Source organism: Cervus canadensis, chromosome 29, assembly GCF_019320065.1.
Source record: "Cervus canadensis isolate Bull #8, Minnesota chromosome 29, ASM1932006v1, whole genome shotgun sequence".
NCBI classification, from domain to species: domain Eukaryota; kingdom Metazoa; phylum Chordata; class Mammalia; order Artiodactyla; family Cervidae; genus Cervus; species Cervus canadensis.
Genome location: NC_057414.1, coordinates 16,542,247 through 16,564,109, shown reverse-complemented (window position 1 = coordinate 16,564,109; position 21,863 = coordinate 16,542,247). Strand labels below are relative to the sequence as shown.

The following is a 21,863-nucleotide window of genomic DNA, read 5'->3' as shown; positions in this document are numbered from 1 at the left end:
GCAGTGCAATGGCACATTCCTCCGTGCAGCAGCCCAGGCGGCAGCCCACAGAGCTCCCTGGGAGTTCTGACAGCTCAGGTTCAAGGAGATGAGATCTACATCAGGCCAATGTGGAGGCCATTTTCACGGAGAAACCTCATGCCTCATGGGTGCTAATATCTCTTGAAGTAACCCACAATTATACCTTCCAGGGCGCCTAAAGGGATATGCTCAGTTGCAAGAACCACTGCACTCAGTGAAGGCCAAAGCTTTGGCGTCTGCAGCAGGCAATCAGAGTTCACTGACAGTTCCTTCTTGTTGTTGCTGTTCAGTCGCTACGTTATGTCTGACTCCTTGGCGAACCCATGTACTGCAGCCACCAGACTCCCCTGTGCATGGAATTCTCCAGGCAAGCACACTGGAATGGGTTGCCACTTCCTTCTCTAGAGGATCTTCCCAATCCAGGGATCAAACCTGAGTCTCCTACACTGGCAGGCGGATTCCTTACCACAGAGCCATCTGAGAAGTCCAATAGTTCCTTCTAGTCTATATGTAATTTTCTTAGAGATCATTTTTACCACAGCAGAGTCATCTAGTAATAGAGATGATGTGATCAGGTTTCCGGGAAACAGACTTGGAAACCAAAGGTCACATTCTCACGCAAAATGGAAAAAGATTTTGTTACTACTTTGCACACAGACATAGACTATATTCTTTCCTCTCTATCTTGGCTTCTTTGGCCTCACAGTACTTTGAAGTTAAATGTATACCTAATTTAGCCCAGGCAACATGCCAGGTCAATGTAACTTACTAATCAAAGAATAGATTTTTCCTTTAATCTTTGTGCATTTTATTTCTTGTAATTTCTGCATGCGGATGTTCCATTTATTTTCATTAATACATCATTAATTGAAGGAATACAGCTCCAGTGAATAAAAAGCAAACACTCGTTCCTTATATAAAAACATGTAAGAGGGACTCCCCTGGTGGTACAGTGGATAAGAACCCACCTGCCCATGCAGGCGACGTGCACAACTACCAAGCCTGTGCTCTATAGACCTCGAGCCACAACTACTGAGGCCCACGTGCTGTGCTGCAACCACTGGGGCCCGGACGCCGCGAGCCTGCGCTCCACGCCACGAGAAGCCACATAACTAGAGAAAGCCCTCGCGCAACAACAAAGGCCCAGTGCAAGTAAAGAAAAGTAAGACTGTGGGACCAAGGTTCTTAATAATCCAGCGTTTCCTGAAACAAGCAGCTCTTCAATAACTATTGGTTGAATGGATATATAAATGATAAATGGCAAATGGAAATGTATTCTAAAAGCAACATTAACCTGAATTATTTTCCTAAAAAGTGTGTAGCACTTGAATCTTTAACTCTGAAAAACTATCAGAAGTGGAACTGAAATTTGCTAGTGAGGTTAACCAACCAAAGACCACCAAGGATGACAGGGCTAGAGAGGACAACTCCAGCTAAGTAGAGGCTGACCTGAAAGCAAGTTAGCCACGTAGTACATTTTTTGGCCTGCTTACATACAACCAGTTTGGAGAATTTCCAAGCAGTAAAATATGAAAAGATTTGAGAACTTGTTCCAAACTCCCAAACAGAGTAGGCAGCCTCACCTACATGGTACATGAAGTAGGCCTCTACCACTAAGAACCCCCCATTTTCAGTGTAAGAGCAAGGCCCACTAGGGAAAACCAAACACTGACCTGTAACTGTTAGGTAAGCCGATACCAATTACCAATTTAAACTGGTCTAAACTTTCACTTATAAGTATAAAAATACAATGAAAAATTACTAGATGTTATAAGGATGATGAGGAGCTGTCAAGGAAACCAAGAAGACCTCAATGAGAATATCAAGGCAAGAAAGCACAGAAACCTTTTTTAAAAATTCTAATAAACAATCTCAGTAAGACTGAAGAGACGATTTGAAACGATATTGCAATGATAAAGCAAGAAAAACTGCTACAAAAAAGGTACAGAAATAAACACTAATACTGAAATCAATTCAACAATTGAACGCTAGAAGGAAAAATGATGAAAACCGAAATAGTAAATTAAAAGAGCATGCTGAGGAATTTACTCAGAATATAAAGTAGAAAAAGGAACTGAAATTATGAGAGAAAAGATACAATGTAGGAAAAATAGAGCCAGGTGATACAATATCCAGTATGACACACTGAAGTGGATAGAAGAAGAAGTAATTAAAGAAATGATAGAGGGGAAAAAAACTCTGAGATAAAACAGAGCTAAGACTTCAAAGTCCCACTAAACGTCAGTAAGAACAAGCAAAGAAAACACAGATATATTCAGAAATTTCTGAATTCTAAAAAGAAAAGTTTGCAGCTTTGAGAAAAATAAGCTAACTACAAAGGAAAGAGAACAAAACAGATATAGTAATATTTAGTTCTGAAAGAACTCCATTCACATATGAGAGCAAAAGAAAGTTTTAGATATGCAAAGTCTCAATGAGTACACTACTTATCTACTTATTCTGAAAAACAATTACTAGTGAATGTGTTCCAGTCAGATACACAGTGAATTAGAACAGGGAATTTTAAAGGGCAACTGTGGGACTTCCCTGGTGGTCCAGTGGCTAAGATTCTGAACTCCCAATGTAGGGGTCCTGGGTTCCAACCCTGGTGAGGGAACTAGATCCTACGTGCTAGAATTTAAAGATCCTGCATGCAGCAACCAAGACCAAACAGCCAGATAAATAATTTTTTTTTTAAAGACAATTGTAGTACAAAAACAGCAGTGGTGGGGAAGTTGGAGCTAAATAATTTTGACAATGTACTTATAAAGACTGATGCAGATTTTAAGAAAGAATTCATAAAATAAGACATACATGAAAAACTGTAATTCAACATATTGGACAGCACAAGGAACTATAGCCAATATCTTGTAATAACTTTTAATGAAGTATGATCTGTAAAAATAGTGAATACCTGAAACTAATATTGTAAATCAGCTACAATTTAAAAAAAGGATAATCTGAAACTAAATTCTAAATTATTTAACAATGTGAAACTAGAAAATAAAAGTATACTTAAACTTGTATTTTGATTAAATGTGGTTTTGATAAAGGTGATCATAAATTCTATTTTCTAATGCTAATAAATATAAGGTCAATCAATTTACTAAAAATATAAGAGTAAAAATACTATTTATTCAACTAAAAAGAGCTAACATTTATTAAGTGTTTATTCTTAATGTTTCAGGCAGTATTTTAAGGGCTTTACATATAATAATTCAATAATCCTTACAATAACTTTATGACAGAGATTCAGGTACTAACATTATCCCAGTTTAACTTACAGGAAACAAATTGAGAGACATTCTTAAGTACCTTGCCCAAGGTTACTAAGTTTGCAAATGGTGTTAAGATCTGAATCTAAGCTATGAGGCACCCCAGCCCTCTGAACCATTATTATGTTCTACTGTCTCTAATTTGAAGTTTAAAACTTGAATAGTACAAAACCTCCAAACCCCTGGAAGAAGAGAGAAACAAAACAATCAATCCAGCAAAAATCAAGGAAAAAGAAAAAGGAGCAGGAATGCGTACAAATGGAAAATATAAAATAACACAGCATGAGGGACTTCTCTGGCGGTCCAAAGTGGGGGGCGTGGGTTTCATTCCCGGATTTTACATGCCACAGAGCAGCAGCACAGCCAAAAAAAAAAAAAAATGAGCAAAGACCTAATATATTGGAATCTTATTAACAACATGGCAACGTGAAATATCGTATTGCTGGATGAAGTAAAAATAAGGCACAACAGACAAGTATGTTATGATTCAATCTATATTAAACATACATATTTATAATCTAAATGGATACTTAGGTGTTTTACAAGGGGTAGATTACCAGAGAACAAAATGTTCGCTTAATCTGCAATATTGAAATGTTTATAATAATTCTATATAAACTGAAAAGGAGATCCATTTTCTTTAATAAAAAAGTGTAGATACTATCACAAGCACTTATATTTTCTCAGCTACAACCGGCACACAGCAGGGATTTAACATTTGCTAAATGAATGTATGGCTATCTCTAAGATTAAGGTACCACCTGACCTTATCAGGTCACCATCAAGATAAGCAAAGAAATAAAACAACACTCAGAATGTTCTTCCTTAAAAAAAAAAAAAGAATGTTCTTCCTAATGTGTTTTTAGGTGTTTACTTAAACACTCATATATTTGTTTCTCTACATGATTTTTAGTCTAACACAACTAGTGGACTGAGCATTAAATGTGTCTTCTGTCTGATAACAAGTTCCCTAAGTACATATTATATATATGAAATCTTTGGTGCCATCACTCTTGTTTTTTTTTGTTCTTTTTCTTTTTTTTTGTTTGGTGCCATCACTCTTAAGATGCACTTTTATGAAACACCAAGAAACAAAAAAAAAACACTTTCAATCAAACTATAGAACATCATCAAAATATCTGATTTCAGAGAAGTTAAATTTTTTAAATGAACATTTCAGGATCAATGAAATATAGCAATATAGCAATTCTCATTCTCAGAAAGTCTAACAGCTACCATTATAATGAACTCTAACTATGTACCAAGTACCATGTTAATGCTTTTACACATTTTACCCCATTCATTCTTCATGGCAGAAGACATTAAGAAGAGCTGGCAAGAATACACAGAAGAACTATACAAAAAAGATGTTCACGACCCACATAATCACGATGGTGTGATCACTCACCTAGAGCCAGACATCCTGGAATGCGAAGTCAAGTGGGCCTTAGGAAGCATCACTATGGACAAAGCCAGTGGAGGTGATGGCATTCCAGTTGAGCTATTTCAAATCCTAAAAGATGATGCTGTGAAAGTGCTGCACTCAATATGTCAGAAAACTTGGAAAACTGAGCGGTGGCCACAGGACTGGAAAAGGTCAGTTTTCATTCCAACCCCAAAGAAAGGCAATGCCAAAGAATACTCAAGCTACCGCACAATTGCACTCATCTCACACAAAAGCAAAGTAATGCTCAAAATTCTCCAAGCCAGGATTCAAAGGTACGTGAACCATGAACTTCCAGATGTTCAAGCTGGATTTATAAAAAGCAAAGGAACCAGAGATCAAATTGCCAACATCCGCTGGATCATTGAAAAAAGCAAGAGAGTTCCAGAAAAACATCTACTTCTGCTTTATTGACTATGCCAAAGCCTTTGACTGTGTGGATCACAATACACTGTAGAAAAGTCTTAAAGAGATGGGAATACCAGACCACCTTAACTGCCTCTTGAGAAATCTGTATGCAGGTCAGGAAGCAACAGTTAGATCTGGACATGAAACAACAGACTGGGTCCAAATTGGAAAAGGAGTACGTCAAGGCTGTATATTGTCACCTTGCTTATTTAGCTTCTATGCAGAGTACATCATGCGAAACACTGGGCTAGATGAAGCACAAGCTGGAATTAAGATTGCCGGGAGAAATATCAATAACCTCAGATATGCAGACGATACCACCCTTATGGCAGAAAGTGAACAAGAACTAAAGAGCCTCTTGATGAAAGTGAAGGAGGAGAGTAAAAAGTAGGCTTAAAACTCAACATTCAGAAAACTAAGATCAAGGCATCCAGTCCCATCACTTCATGGCAAACAGATGGGGAAACAGTGGAAACAGTGACAGACTATTTTTTTGGACTCCAAAATCACCACAGATTGTGACTGCAGCCATGAAATGAAAAGACGCTTACTCCTTGGAAGAAAAGTTATGACCAACCTAGACAGCATATTAAAAAGCAGAGACATTACTTTGCCACCAAAGGTCTGTCTAGTCAAAGCTATGGTTTTTCTAGTAGCCATGTATGGATGTGGGAGTTGGATTATAAACAAAGCTGAGCACCGAAGAGTTGATGCTTTTGAACTGTGGTATTGGAGAAGACTCTTGAGAGTCCTTTGGACTGCAAGGAAATCCAACCAGTCCATCCTAAAGGAAATCAGTCCTGAATATTCTTTGGAAGGACTGATGCTGAAGCTGAAACTCCAATATTTTGGCCACCTGATGCACAGAACTGAGTCATTTGAAAAGACCCTGATGCTGGGAAAGATTGAAGGCGGGAGGAGAAGGGGACGACAGAGGATGAGATGGCTGGATGGTATCACTGACTCAATGGACTTGAGTTTGAGTAAACTCTGGGAGTTGGTGATGGACAAGGAGGCCTGGTGTACTGCAGTTCATGGGGTCGCAAAGAGCTGGACATGACTAAGCGACTGAACTGACTGATTCTCCATGGAAACCTTATGAGATAGATGCTGTCATCATCCTTATTTTACAGGCAGGGAAACAAGGCACAGAGAGGCTGAAAAAAAAAAAAACCTGTCTGTGATCAAACAATGAGTAAGTAGAAAGGTCAAGATTTGAACAAAGTAGTCTCACAGCACCAGACAGTCTCAAAATTTGTCTTGGCTGCCTGAGACAAAGCACTAGTCCCTTCAAAAGAGAAAACAAAATGGTTCAGGCACTAAATTCTTAAAGAAATCTATCAGGGATCATATAGTACACTTTGCTGCCAGATGAAATCTTATGCTCTGCTGTAGGCAATGGAGAGCCACTGAAGGGTTTTGCCAGGGATCTAATCTGATCTAAGAATGGAATTTGGAATATCTCAAGAAATGAAGAGCTTGCAATATCCCTTAGGTGAAAAGTAACACTGAAAGTGTTAGTCCCTCAGTCATGCCTGACTCTCTGTGACCCCATGGACGGTAGCTCCCCAGACTCCTCTGTCCATGGGATTTCCCAAGTGAGATTACTGGAGTGAGTTGCCATTTTCTTCTCCAGGGGTTCTTCCTGACTCAGGGATCAAACCCAGGTCTCTTGCATTGCAGACGGAATCTTGACTCTCTGAGCCACCAGGGAAGTCCGTCCCTTAGGTAATCTTTCCTAAATATAAGTTCACGCATCATTAACCTTGGTGAGATCTCTGAATGCATTTTCAGGTGTCTTTAAAAGGACTGGGCCACCCTTGTTTTGCCAACCACACATCTTACCCTCGAGCAGTCCGTGCTGTTACTATAAGTTGCAAGGCTTTGGCCTGCAGCCTCATGTGATGGATAATCACCACCTGCTTGTTCTCCACGCCACTATACATGAACTCCATTTTATAGGTTTCTTCCATGATCTATAAGGAAAACAGCAGCACAGAATTCTAAGTGAAACTAGATCTGAACAGAGGTTTTTTTTTTTTAAGGCCTCTGCTTTAATTCTGAGCTGAGATTTTTAAGTGCCTATGTTGACAGAAATTGATATAATTTGAGAGAAATTAATATATATGTTGAGAGAAATTAGTAAGTCGTGAAAAGAATAAATTATTTTGTCAATTAAAATAAACTCATCTGGTAATATTATTCAGTTGACGACAGACAGATATGAAAGTTTACATACTGATAAAACTATAAAGCACTGCTTGTAACTCTAAAGCAAACTCACTGTGCATGGCAGCAAATGGATATGTACAGAAACAAACCTCAAGAAAGGCCCTCAAGAATTTATTGTTAGGAACCATGACCCAGCTGTTAGTCATTTAGTCTGCTCCATGAGCTGGGTCTGTCAGAGGGATTTTAGGGAGGGAATCAGTACAGAAAACAGTATCAGTGATCTCAGCTCAAGCCCAGGGTATCTTAAGCTCTTGTTCCATTCTATCCAAGGTAGCGACTCCCCTCTAATGATGTTTCTCTTTCCTTCCTGTGTTTTTTGAAGGCACTGAGTCAGAGAAATGACTCCAGGTTCTCCTATAACTGACAGTAAGATATATTTCCTAATGACACAGTGCTTCAGTTTCCTTAACTGTAAATGCAGAAGACACAGCACCAACATAATAAAATTTAAAGGATTAAACGGGGCATGGAAGGTGATTAACAGTAACTGTCACATGAAAGTGAAGTATTAGTCATTCAGTCGTGTCTGACTCTTTGTGACCCATGAACTATAGCCCGCCAGGCTCCTCCAGCCATGGGATTTTCCAGGCAAGAATACTGGAGTGGGTTGCCATTTCCTTCTCCAGGGGATCTTCCTGATCCAAGGATCGAACCTAAGTTTCCCATCTTGCAGGCAGACTCTTTACCATCTGAGCCACCAAGGAAGCCCAACTCTCACACAGAAATGGTAATTCCTCTCTGTCTTCCAGGATACTGCTCCCTGGTCCAATCCCTCCCAACATGGCCCATCTCCATCTCCAGTCTGTAGTCATTAAGTTCTACTCCCCTACAAGCCACATGGCAGGTCTGAGAGGGGGACTAGATTAGAGATCAAGCAGACTAGTGGAAAGAAAACAGACTCTGGGTATCAGAGGATCTGAGGTCAAGTCTCTGATTTACTACCTTTAGCTCTCTGATTATAACCTTGCTGAGTGCTGTTTCATCTGTAAAATGGACTCAATACTTATTGCTACCCAATGGGATCTGTGTGTGTGTGTAGCCGTGCCATCGGAGAAGGCAATGGTAACCCCCTCCAGTGTTCTTGCCTGGGGAATCCCAGGGACGGCGGAGCCTGGTGGGCTGCCGTCTATGGGGTCGCACAGTGTCAGACACGACTGAAGTGACTTAGCAGCAGCAGCAGCTGTGCCATGCCCCTTTCAGGATCTTAGTTCTCTGACAGGGACTGAACCCGCGCCCCCTTCAGTGAAAGCACAGAGTCCTAACCACTGGACTGCCAGGAAGTTCCACCTAATGGGATTATTATGAGGATTAAGTAAAAGAGACTTGAAATCATTTCGTGAACTATAATGTAACAATTATAGTCACCATCATTAGCTTCCTACTGGGTCATAATTAGTCATATATAAACTTACTATTAGGAAGACATAACCCAGAAGAGTTCCCAAATGCCAATATCCAAAAATGAAAGGAAATTGCTCAAAACTAGAAAGAAAGACACTTAAGGCAAGTAAAATTAAATTCTACTTAATGAACTGAGGAGAAACATAAGGACCTTTAAATATTCAAAAGATGGTTAAAAGAAATGAGAGAGATGGTACAGGCTGAAAATATAAACAACCTCAAACTGAGTGCAGCTACATTTTCAGATGAAAGATTCATAATATTATAATTTAATTTTAGTATATCTGAAATTTGTTGTTGTTTAGCCACTAAATTGTGTCCAACTCTTTTGCAACCCCATGGACTACCAGGCTCCTACAGCCCACCAAGCTCCTCTATTTGTGGGACTGCCCACGCAAGAATACTGGAGTAGGTTGCCGTTTCCTTCTCCAGGGGATCTTCCCAACCCAGGGATCAAACCTGCATCGCCTTCACTGGCAGGCGGATTCTTTACCACTGAGCCAACAGGGAAGCCCCCATTTCTGAAATACAAATTAATAATATTTTAGAACACAAAAGAAATCTTAGAAATCGGGGAGATTAAGTAACCTGCTCTGTATCGCCCAGCAAATCAGAGGCAGACATGGGAACAGAACCAAAGCCCCGTGACTCGAAAGCCAGTGCCGTGTCCCCTAATTATGCTGCTCCTCGTATCACTAACTTCTGTCACAGGCTGAAAGTGGGGAGCCCAGCAGAGCCTTGTGAAGTCCTCTGACCCTAACTAACTTAGAGAACACAATTTCTGGACAAATACCTATCTGAGGAGAAGGTCTCAATAAGCTTACCTGTTTTGCTGCTGCTGAGGCCAAATCACTCTGCTTCAAATATAAAGGGGCAGCCACATTCCACAGCTTTTCCTGTAGGGCCTGACAAGTCAGCAGAGGACAGGACACAGAGATCAGAAAGACTGCCATATCATTTGAGACTTAGGTGTTTGTTTTGCTTTGAAAATTTACTGTGATCAAGACTTTCTCTCAGTCTTAATTTTTTTTTTTTTTCAGTCTTACTCTTTTAAGCCAATAAGCCTTACCTGTTATGACAGAGTGGAAACCAATGATTTGGGCCAAATGCAATCCTCCCCATTCAATTCTTGGCCCAAAGTCCCCATGCCCCAGACCAGAGAATGCAAGCAGAGTGCAGGAGACATGAAGGCCTCATCACAATGTCCAGGCAAGCTAGGCTTCTGAGGCTCTGGGACCTCCTAATCTCAAAGCCCATAGACTACCCTGACAGCTCAGACCCCTTGACTTGATTCCTTTTTCTTTGCTCTATGCCCACTATCTGTGAACAGCCCCATCACCTGACCAACATACTCAAATAAAAAATCAAGACGCTTTCCTAGATTCCTTGCTCTCTAACTCTCTATATTCAAAACTATCACTTAGGGCCATGAATTTTACCTTTCATCTCTCTTCTCTCCTATCCATCCATATGGCGTCTCATCTAAACCTCTGCTATAGTCTCTTATTTTCACAGTCCTTCTTAATTATAGACATAATGACAGTTCAGAAAACCTAGACTTACACTGTACAATAGAAATATAATAACATAAGCCATGGATGTGATTTTACATTTTCTAGTAGTTACATCTCTGAAATTTAAAAAAAAGACAGAAAAATAACAATAACCAAAAAAAGTAAAAAGAGACAGGTGAAATTAACAATAGTTTATTTAACCCAGTTTATCATATCACTATGCAATCAATATTTTAAAAATTATTAATGAGATAGTTCACATTTTTTCATACTAAACCTAAGAAATCCAGTGTGTATTTACACTAACAGCACATCTCAATATGAACGTTTAAAGTGCTCAACAGTTACAGGTACCTAGTGACTATCAGACAGTGGCAAGTCTGGAGTAAAAAAATAGAAATTTTTAAATTATACTACTAAATTATACTACCACTAACAGAGTTACTGTTTTCGAATATTTGCTTCCAATAATTTCTCATATACATGTTTTTTATATAGTTGTAGTCAGAAATCAGAGTAATTTTGTATGCTTTTTGGGGTGTGTGTGCACTAAGTCACTTCAGTCAGTTCTGACTCGTTGTAATCCTATGGACTGTAGCCCACCAGGCTTCTCTGTCCGTGGAATTTTCCAGGCGAGAATACTGAAGTGGGTTGCCATTTCCTCCTCCAGGGGATCTTCCTGACCTAGGGATCAAACCCGCGCCTCTTAGGACTCCTGCATTGGCAGGTGGGTTCTTTACTACTAGCGCCACCTGGGAAGCATTTGAGTACGTAACATTATATCACATTTTGAAGTAATCTCTTCTCTTTTCCTACTAAAGAAAAGTAGATTCTTTTCAAAGGCCTTTTTGTATTTCAATGCAGAAGATAGCAAGCCAAGGAAGAAGGAAGAAGACCAATGATGACATGGCACTCACTATGTACCAGACAATAGACCAAGGGTTTTCACATGCTGCTTGCTACCAATTCTCACCTGGGTAGAGTAATTATTAGCCTTGTTTTATAGAAACTTGGAAATGCCAAATAACTGTGTAAAGGGGCATAAAGGAACTTTTGGATGTAATGGAAATGTTCTATATCTTAACTGTGCTAGTGGTTACAAAGATATATACATTTGAATGAATCTATCTAGCCAATTTAGGACTGTTTAAATCCCAACCTACTTCAGTGTACACATCCATCTTCACATGTATACATACACCTACATCACCCTAAAATCACATATCTTACAGTGTATAATAATTTCTGACTCCTCCATTTATTCTGACTTTGGTCAAATATCACTAACAGCTTTGAAGACTAACAACACTTAGAACTAAAGCCAAGGTAAAGTCTTATCAAGTGAGAGGGCTCTCCTAAATCAGAAGTCTGAATTAATAGCAGAACTCTGCTGCAGAAGCTGACAGCTATTGAGCTAGTTTAATTGGTTTTCAACTCAGTAAACTGAAACAGCTTTTTGGTACTAATTTTGGTACTAATTTGGTATACACACACACATACATATATATACATGTAATCTACCTACCTAGTATGAAATGCCAGCAAGTTGGCCCTTTTAAGAGCAATGAAATCAACCTTTGACTAATTTGACTTTGACAAAATGAAATTAGCATTACAAATATATATAAGTTTATATAAGATCTTTGCTAATCAAATGATTAAAAAACAGTTAAAATCCTTGGGATTCTAATGCAACTGATTATCCAATCTGCTCCAATTATATAATAAAAGAATTCTCCCAAATTAAAAAATTAAAATTCCTATATGAGTTAACAATTCTTTAATTAGAGATGAATGTAATTATACTTCAGAGTACATAATTTCCCCATTGCTAAGCAGTTGCATAAGACCATATATTTTTCCACTTAAGGCCTCAAACACTGCTGAATCCATTAAAGTGCATTCTTAGCATCATATTCAAGAACAAAATGGATTCAAACCAACCTTAATGAGAAGCAGTTGACACCTAAGATAGGTAGCAGAGAAGTCAGCTACTCCTGCCAATTCAGACTGAAGTTCTCCAAGCCTTTGCAGATCCCTGCCATAAATAAAACCCCAAGTCAAACAGAGAACAAGGATAATGACAACAATTAGAGATCATGTCAAAAGCATTTACCATTTTATACCTAGCAAATTGGTTAAAAAAAAAAAATTTAAATGACAGAACCCAGTGCTGAAGTGGTTATAATGAAACTGGTTCATTTATATTTTGATAGCAGTTTAAGTTGATATAATTCTTCCGGAAAGTAAAACTGTAATACACTACAAAGGCACACATATAATCAAATTATTTGATAAGTAGTTTTATCCTGAGAGATAGCAGGGAAATATTCAAAACAAATGAAGTGTTTTATGCCCCACAATATTCATTGTTATATGGACTATTATAGCAAAACACAGTAATTATTTAAATATTTAATGGTAGAGGAATTATTAAATAAATTACTGTACATCCAGTCAATGGAATATTCTACAAGCATTAGAATATAATATGGTAATAAGGTATATGATCTCAATTATATAAAAACTATATATATATATATATATATACGTATATACACACAAACATAAGAAAAAGACAGCAAACTGTTTTCTAGATAGAGGAATTAGGGTATTTTTGTTGCCTTCTCCCAACTATGCTTTATTTTCCAAATGTTTTATACAATGGACAGGTACGTTTTTTTTTTTTAAAGATTTTCTTGATGTCTTTTTTTTTTTTTTCTTGATGTCTTTATTGAATTTGTTACAATATTTCTTCTTTTATGTTGTGGTTTTTTGGCCCCAAGGCATGTGGAATCCCAGCTCCTGGACTAGGGATCAAACCCATACCCTCCGCATCGGAAGGCGAAGTCGTCACCGCTGGACCGGCAGGGAAGTCCGACAGGTATGTTTTATATCATCAGAAAAAAATTTTTTTAAATATTGTAGTGGGCTATATTGGCTGCCTACCTAATTTATGCTCTACTTCTTCCTAATAATGTGAACCCTTCCTACTTCCTACTAAGTGAACCCTGATTTTGTTCAAGAGATGTCCCCAAACCTAGTTCTAGGTAGAGTCCAACTGGATTAAACCAATTGGTACATGTCATCTCCCTGGTTATGTGACCTTATCAGTCCTATTTGGAAGGAAAGGTTTCATTCTTTTTTTTTGGCTGTGATGTGTGGCATGCAACAATCTTAGTTCCTGACCAGGGATCAAACCTGTGCCTCCTGCAGTGGAAGCGTGGAGCCCTAGCCACTGGGACCCCCAGGAAATCCCCTGGAAGGACTCATATTTGAAACTTGAAGCAGGTTTGATGGTGGTCTCCGAATCACTCATGTTCCCGCTTTCTCTCTTACTAAACTGAATAAGAATGTTTTATAGTCCTGATTACCAATAGCAGCCATACTATAACTCTAAAAGAAAAAAGCCTTGGGATAAAGCAAATGTTGAAGACAAGAAAAATCCAAAGAGGCAGAGAGAAACTGGATCCTTAATGATATAAATGAACTACTTAACCATAGCATACTTAGAACTAACAATCCATCTCAAGAAAATTCATAGAAAGCTGCCTGGTTTTTTAAGATCCATATCAAGATTTCATATAGTAATCATAACTGTGGGAAACCTAAAGATTTGGCTAATGAGAGAAGTTAACTCAGGGCTGCTATAATATATCAAGTTTCAGAGCAGTCTGTACAAAACTGTCCACTGTCCTCTTATTTCGGGCAACTTTCTGATAGCTAGTGCTGCCTCCTGAGGACCTTGGTACCAAAAAGGAGATGCCCCGGAAAGGGGCGAAGAGGGAATTATTTCCAAAGTGACTGAATAAATTGGGGTCTGTGGCTTACACTATTGTCTCTGAGTTTTGGTGGTTTGAGCTGATCCTGGAGAGCCTGCTCATGTGTGGGAAATCTATCACAATAAATGGCAAGACCCTGTACTAGCTAACCACACCTGTAAAATGGTATTTTGGTGGCCAGCTGGTCTCTCCCTTTTTGCACCACTAATACCTATCTTGCAAAAGATGGCCCTGAATCATTCTACTTTGGAACCATATCATCTACACACAGATTCTGCCTTCTCTTACATTACAGAGAACACTGACAAGCTGACTATACATTAGCTGACCGTTCCCAAGTGTTAAGTCATTCTACCATCCTTGGACCGTAACGATTACTCTTGAGTTGCACAAAACAAGATGCTACCCAACTAGCTACAGGAAATCTGAACTATTATACAAACAAAAATAGAAATTTTCTAGCCCTGCTCAAAACATTCTGTGTCCCAGTGTTTCCTCCCTGTATCTTTTTATGCCCACAATCCTTAGGAAGCCTCAGTTCAGACATTCATCAGGAGACTATAAATGGAAGGGTTAAGTCCCCTCTTCCATCATCTTCTTCCAATATAGTAAGTACAGAAAACCCTGTACTTAATGTATTGTGTGGGAAGCACAATATTGCCTGCCTTATATACCCAACCAGGCTGTAAGATCCCCAGCAACAGAGACTATGTCTTGTCACGACTGTGTCCCTTTTGCCCAGCACAATGCTTGACATACGATGGGTGATGAAAAACCATATAACAAATTAATGAACCCAGGCTCCCTCACTCATTGTAAAAGTTGGCTAACTCTCATATGATTGTTTTCAAATTCAATGAAACAATGTACATAAAACACTTAGAAGAGTGCATACATAGTGGGCACTTAATAGAAAACAGCTCTTGCTATGAACAAGGATAGCAGAGCCTTACAAAGGATCAAATCCATGAGACTGAAGATGAGGTATGACCAGAAGAAAATGCCATCTATAAAAATCTTAGAAGTTTTCCTTCCTGGTTAAGCCACCATAACTAAAGTTTTCAACAAATACTTACTAAGCTCCTATAAAGCACCCAAAATACAGTGGTGAACTCAAAGTTATGTCAAATTCTAAAAACAAACCAAAAATTCATCCCCCAGGACCGTCACTGAACTATAGTAGTGAGGTGAAATCTTAGTTGGGCGACATGGCTGCTTAGATTACAACAAAGGACAATGTGTATGACGGTGAATTTTATTTGTTTGATACTAGCACTAAGAAGTAAATGACCACAATCCTAATCAGAGAAACTTCTGTATGAAATTTGGACTAACAGTTCACTTTTCAACAACTATAGAAAATGTAAATTCTGAAGAATCCCAGGGGTCATCTGATCTATTCTTCAAGGATATAAGAATCCCCTTCACTGCTACATATCAGAGAGCATCAGTATTAGAGTCAAACAAAGCTAGACTTAAATCTCAGTTCTACTTCCTAACAAATTGCTTCATTTCCCCCAATTTCTACTTCTTCGTGAAATGGTTTACAATATCTAACTGCAATAATGTTTGTAAAACATAGTAGGTGATCAGCTAACTACTGTACCATCTGCTTTCCTTTCCAAATTTTTCACCATCCTGGCCACCTTTCTCAAGAATGCACTTAACGAAAAACACAGTGCCCAGGACGGACCACAGCAGTAGAACGGTCCTCTGACCAGCCCACAGCACAGCAGGACTGTCACCTCACAAAGCCCAGGTCATGAGGGCGACTCCAACCAGGGTGTTTACTGAAGTCAAATACCAGTGATCTACCTAGTGGAGGGCCAGGGTGGATCTGAAAGGAATACTGTATAGCATCTTTGTGTTTCTGTTGTATGTGGGTGATTTGGAGATTTATCTTTTTTTTTCCTTTGGTTTTTTTCCAAATATTGTTTAATAAAGTTTCATTAGCTTAAAAAAAAAAAAAAAGCCAGCATTGCAGCTGATGACCAAACTAGCTCACTTTCGTACATTCTGTAATTTCTTAATGCCAGCTGGTTAGTAAAATGTCAAGGATAAAACTTAAATGTTTATTTAGGTGTGGCTAAGTCGGAAGTAGAGTTTATTTTCCGAGGCTCAGCGCCAACAACTTCAGTTGCAGCCTCTAAATTTAATCACCTTGGTGAGGAAGCAGATGAGAAAGAAAATGTGATTGAGGCAGCACTTCAGGGTCAGCAAACTTTTTCCATAAAGGATCAGATAGTAAATATTTTAGGCTTTGCCATCCATAGTGTCTCCATGGTAACTACTCAACTCGACCACTGCAGCAGGAAAGCAGCTGCTAAATGCTGTATCTCAATCAAATCCTATTTACAGAGACAGACAGATACTGCCTCTGCTAAAAGCAAATGGGTTTCATTTCTTTTCAGATCATGCAGGACATTCCAACAGAGCCTGACAGTCTGCTGATTGTTATCAATATCCTTCCCTTCTTCCTCAGTCACCATGTGCTAACTAAGCACTGGTCACTTGGAACAAAAACTACCTTTCCTAGCTCCTCGCAGCTAGATATAGCTATGTGACTTAAGTTCTCCTCAATGAGACACAAGGAAAATTAGAACATGCAACTTTGCGGGAAGTGTCTTTAAAGGGAGTGCTTGTAGAAATGATGCCCTTCTACTCTTTCCTGTTTCCTCGAGGCTGGATTATAAAGGAGACAGTTAAAGTTTGGATCTTCAGGCAAAGGCCACTTAATGCTGAAGATGGAGAAACAAGAAAGAATGAGTCTAGGTTATCAGCCACCTCAGCTGTCTGCCTATGAGAAAGAATTAACTTTTCCTCTTGTTTAAACCACTACTAGTTGCATTTTCTGCTACTCAAACTAATATATATATAAAGGTAAGAAAAGCTGAAAACAGCTTCTTTGCTAACTCTTTCTAGTTTTGTACTAATCATCAATCTAGTCATGAACACAAACCTTTTCTTTGTAATATGCTTAAACCACAATCTAATCCAAAATAAAAACATCATAAAATCATGTCAACAGAGTCAGAAAAACCAGCCTATAACCAACATTAGAAATCATAAGGGTCAAGCCAAGCATAACAACATTAACTCTGTCAAAGGAAAGGGATGATCAGTCACCTCACCTGATGGTGAACTCTAGTAGCTCCTGGGTTCCCTGAGGGTCGAGGTGCTGAAGACTGTATACCCTTTCAAGGCTCTGCTGCAGGAACTGATGGGAAGGATCCTCATGAGGTGTGATATTGGGAGAAAGACCTGATGACACTAGTTTTCTACCTGGTAACTAAGCACACACAGTGAGGTTACAGCATCATCAAACTCTGTGGCTCAACTTCTGCTAACACGAAGAAACCAGGGGGAAAAATGTGAGTCAAACAAAGAAAAGGAAAAAGAGCTAGGTAATTCTGTAAATAATCTTTTTCTTTTTCTTTTTCTCCTTCCTCAGCTTAAATGGGAGAAAGGGAAACAGAGAGAGAAAATGAACATGGTCTACCGAATATAGCCAGCCACAAGCTGCAAGGAGAAAAAGAAAAGAGAATGGTATAATATTATTTTCTATTGTTAATTGAAATAAATGGGCTAACCACACAAATGAGACTAAAAATTAATGCCATGTTTATTTTTAACCTTTATTGATCATTCACTTCATAGAAGACTGATGATTTATTCCCAAGTAAATTTTTGTATTAAAAAACATTTATAACATGCTATAAAAATGTTTTATATTATGATAATTGATAATTATAATTCTTGTTCTTACTGTTAAAAGTGGCTACCTTTCAAGAAAAGGATGAGAAAGAGAGCAAGAATTTCAATTTTAACTTAGTATCTTCTATATAGTTTAAATTTTCTAACCATATACATATATTATTCTAATTTAAGTCATTTAGAGTTATTTAAGTAGGGATAAGTAAATTCACATAAAGAGCTTAACAAAGTGCCTGCACACAGCCCTCGGTGTTTGCTATCATCATAAGTATGGTTCTGATACTGATAATTTTTTCTTTCTGTAACTCTTAGGTTTTTAAAATAACATTTGATTATTAAAAAATAAACTTGAGAATGATAACTTCATGTAATTATTAAAATGTAATAGGATCTAATCCTTGATTTAAAATACGCTGTTCCAAAAAATAAAAAAATAAAATGCGCTGTTCCAGAAACTTCCCTGGCAGTCCATGCTTCCAAAGCAGGGGGCATGGGTTCGATCCCTGGTCAGGGGTCTAAGATCCCACATACTGTATGAGGTGGCCAAAAAATTTAAAAATAAATAACATAAGAAATGTTTCAGGCTTCTTCTTGCCTAATATAACACAGTCAATAACCCAGGTACAATCAAAAAATGAATCTTCTTAAAAGGTAAAGCATTCAGAAGCAGGAGTACAAAATAAAAGAGAAAGAATTAATGAATGTGTTTTCAGAAAATATATAGTCTGCTTTCTGCTATTTATCACAAAGGACTAAAAATCAAAAAAAGCAACAACACAAAGAATAGATGTTTTCAACATACCCTCAAGGCAGGAACAAGATGAGAAAGACTGTCTCGGAGGTAGGCATAGTGCCTGAAGGTATGATCTGAGAACAATGCAGGCATCGTTGGACAGGTTTTAGCAGCATTGAAAATAAGAACCAAAACTGCAATGTCTGATAAATATGTGGGTTAAGTAAACTTGAAAGTATTGAAGGTTGAGTCTGGCCAGAATTTTGTGCCTCTACTTCTAACCCCTCAAATTCCTACTAAATGACTACAATTTTTCTAACAAACAAATGCAGATTCAAAGAGCTACACAACCTCACACCAAATTTTCCCAATTACCCACCCCCAATTACCAAAGAAAGGTTATTTTAAACTATGTCTGTTGATGAGAATACTAACAAATACAAACTTTGGTACAATACCTACTAAAGTATACACTAGCACAATCTCTTTGAATAATAACTTGATACAAGATTACAGGTTTCCCTGGTGGCTCAGTCAGTAAAAAATCTGCCTGCAATGCAGGAGACCCGCCTGAGTGCAAGAGACTCGGGTTTGAGCCCTGGGTCGGGAAGATACCCTGGAGAAAGAAATGGCAACTCATTCCAGTATTCTTGCCTGGGAAATCCCATGGACAGAGGAGCCTCGTGGGCTACAGTCCACGGCGTTGCAAGAGTTGGACACAGCTTAGCGACTAAACCACCACCCTAAGAGACTTATGAATGCTGAGTAATTCCACATCTCAAAATCAAATAGAGAATCATTCAAATAATAGCAAATAATCAGAAACAATCTAAATGTCCAAAACCAGGAGAACAATTATACTTCTGTTTCATCAATTTGATGGAGTATCATGCAATCATTAAAAATTACATTTATTAAAGATGTTTAGTGCTCGCTTCGGCAGCACATATACTAAAATTGGAACGATACAGAGAAGATTAGCATGGCCCCTGCGCAAGGATGACACGCAAATTCGTGAAGCGTTCCATATTTTTAAGTTCCTTCTGATAAAATTTCATGGCAATGAAAAAAAAAAAAGATGTTTAATATTCTATCAGAAGCATTTTACTATAACTGAAAAAAGTAGGCTCCAAAATGTATAGGGGATATGATAGCAGCTGTCAAGAAATGTTTTTGGATGAAATAAAATGTTTAAAAAAATAACAGCAAAATCCCAAATCCAAGCTTTTAAAAACGGAGAAGGGCAGGTGGGGAGGCAGGAAGGCACCTCTTGGGCTCTAGGGCTCTAAGCTCAACCTGGTCACCACCTGGTTGCAGAGAGGCTGCCTCCCCACCTCCCTCTGGTCTGTCCCAGCCTCTTCTAGTACATCCACTCCCACTACCCAGGAAGGCCGTGTGGGGAGTAATCGCTGCTTTCTCTTTCCCTTTCCCATACCCACTCCTCTGTCCATCCGCAGTGCTAGACCCCCACCTCAGCCATGGCCAGGCTCAGGGTCCTGCGGGGTCCTGTCTGAAGCCAAGCCAAGGTGTGGATGTGTTCCATGAAGACCTGTGTATTATGACAGAGAACCTGCTCGGGAGCTATTTCCCCAAGAAGATTTCTGAGTTGGATGCATTTTTTTTTTTAATCCATTTTTAAAGGAGCTAACTCTCAATGAAGCCAACTAGAGCAATCTGAAGGCCCTGGTACGCAGGCCTGATCCAATCAAAGAGAAAGAGAAGGAGGAGGGGAAAAAAACAGCAGGAGAAGGAGGACAAGATGAAAAGAACAAAGAGGAAGATGAAGACAAAGGTCTTCCATGATGTAGCCTAGTAAGCTGCAATGAGAAGACTGGAGTCCTCCTGCAGCGTGTGAAGCCTGATATCAAGGATGTTGCTGAGAAGCTAAACCTGGTCACCACCTGGTTGCAGCTGCAGATACCTCAGACTGAGGATGCGAATAATTTTGGAGTGGCTGTTCAGAAGGTGTTTGAGCTGATAACTGCCCTTCACACCAAACTGGAAGGCTTTCGCACACAAATCTCCAAGTACTTCTCTGAGCACGGTGATGCCGTGACCAAAGCAGCTAAGCAGCCCCACGTGGGTCTTCTCGACAACTGGTGCAGGGGCTGGAGGAGGCAGAGTACCAGGATATCTGACTGATGGTCATGGAGCTCTGCAATGCTTACGCTGTGTTATACAACATCATCCTGAAGAATTTTGAAAAGCCCAGGGAAGAAATGAAGGGAATGATCTATTGAGAGCTTCCTCTCATTCTGTGATGGGTCCAGCAGAGACCTTCTGAATTTTACAGGGAACTCCACACTTTCCCTACCCTCTGCATGTTGAGGTTGCTTCCTCACCTTGCTTCCTAGGCACAATAAATACAGTCATACCATTGCCAAAAAAAATAAATAAATAAACAAAAAGGGAGAAGGAAGCACACCAAAATATTAACAATTACTTTAGCTAGTAAGACTCTGGCTGTTAAATATGAATTTTTTTTCCACTTTAAAATTTTTTCTATGTGTATTAATTTTTTAACAGAGGGAAAATCAGAAATTAAAAATACAAGATAGGACTTCCCTGGTGGTCCAGTGGTTAAGACTCTGAGCTCCCAAGGCAGGGGGCATGGGTTTAATCCCTGATTCAGGAACTAAGATCCCACATGCCTCTCAGAGTGGCCAAAAATTAAAAAGAAGAAGAAGAAGAAGAATGTACAGCTACTATATCAGCAGCAGACTGCTTACCTCCAGACTTCTTTTACATTGAGAGAAAAACAAACAAACCTGTAATTAACATTTAAGCTACATTTGAGTCAATCTCTGTTATTTGAAGCCAAACATACTAACATTATACTTTCAAAAATGTTTAGCTTTTTTTTTTTTAATGTGAAGGGGGCTTAAATTTCAGGGCACTTTAATACATCCTGCGTAATTTGTAGTAACTCCTAGCCCACAAGTCAGATGAGCTGAATTTCAAACAGCCATAGCATTGCACCTTTAGAGGTAACGTCAGGGATGTACCTTTCTTAGAGTCAGGCATTTGTTAGCACATCAATTACACAGGTCTTTTTAAAAATTGTCCAAATGCCCTATGAAAATTTAAAAAGAGAATTAAGAGAAAACAATGGTCATCCCCAACAGCCAGTTATTTGGCTGGTTCACGTCTCTTAATAAATACCTCCTTAAACCTCACCAAAGGTGTGCTACAGAGTGAAAAGAAGCGTGGAAGAGTATGGATGCATTGATGTAAATATATTCCCATTAGTGGAAAACAACCTGACTACATGCCATGCTGCCCAAAGCTATCACAACACCCCTGAGCTTGTATTAGAGCTAGAGAATTCATGTACCCTAA

General features: G+C 38.8%; 1 protein-coding gene, 1 non-coding gene and 1 pseudogene across 2 annotated transcripts in view; 2 read left to right on the top strand and 1 right to left on the bottom strand.

The window, feature by feature from the left end:
* INTS4 (integrator complex subunit 4) overlaps positions 1–21,863 on the bottom strand; it is an 84,764-nt gene that overhangs the window by 12,522 nt on the left and 50,379 nt on the right. The window contains exons 12-16 of the mRNA XM_043452643.1: positions 18,594–18,727; positions 17,209–17,366; positions 12,240–12,333; positions 9,606–9,686; positions 6,994–7,124 (exon numbers count right to left, since the gene is read on the bottom strand). Of these exons, the coding sequence (XP_043308578.1) occupies positions 6,994–7,124; positions 9,606–9,686; positions 12,240–12,333; positions 17,209–17,366; positions 18,594–18,727 (598 nt within the window). The remainder of the gene's footprint in view (positions 1–6,993; positions 7,125–9,605; positions 9,687–12,239; positions 12,334–17,208; positions 17,367–18,593; positions 18,728–21,863) is intronic.
* Positions 19,452–19,558, top strand: LOC122431530. The gene has a single exon (XR_006266547.1). It is a non-coding gene; the product is annotated as a U6 spliceosomal RNA (small nuclear RNA).
* On the top strand, positions 19,672–20,764 carry LOC122431419 (annotated as a pseudogene).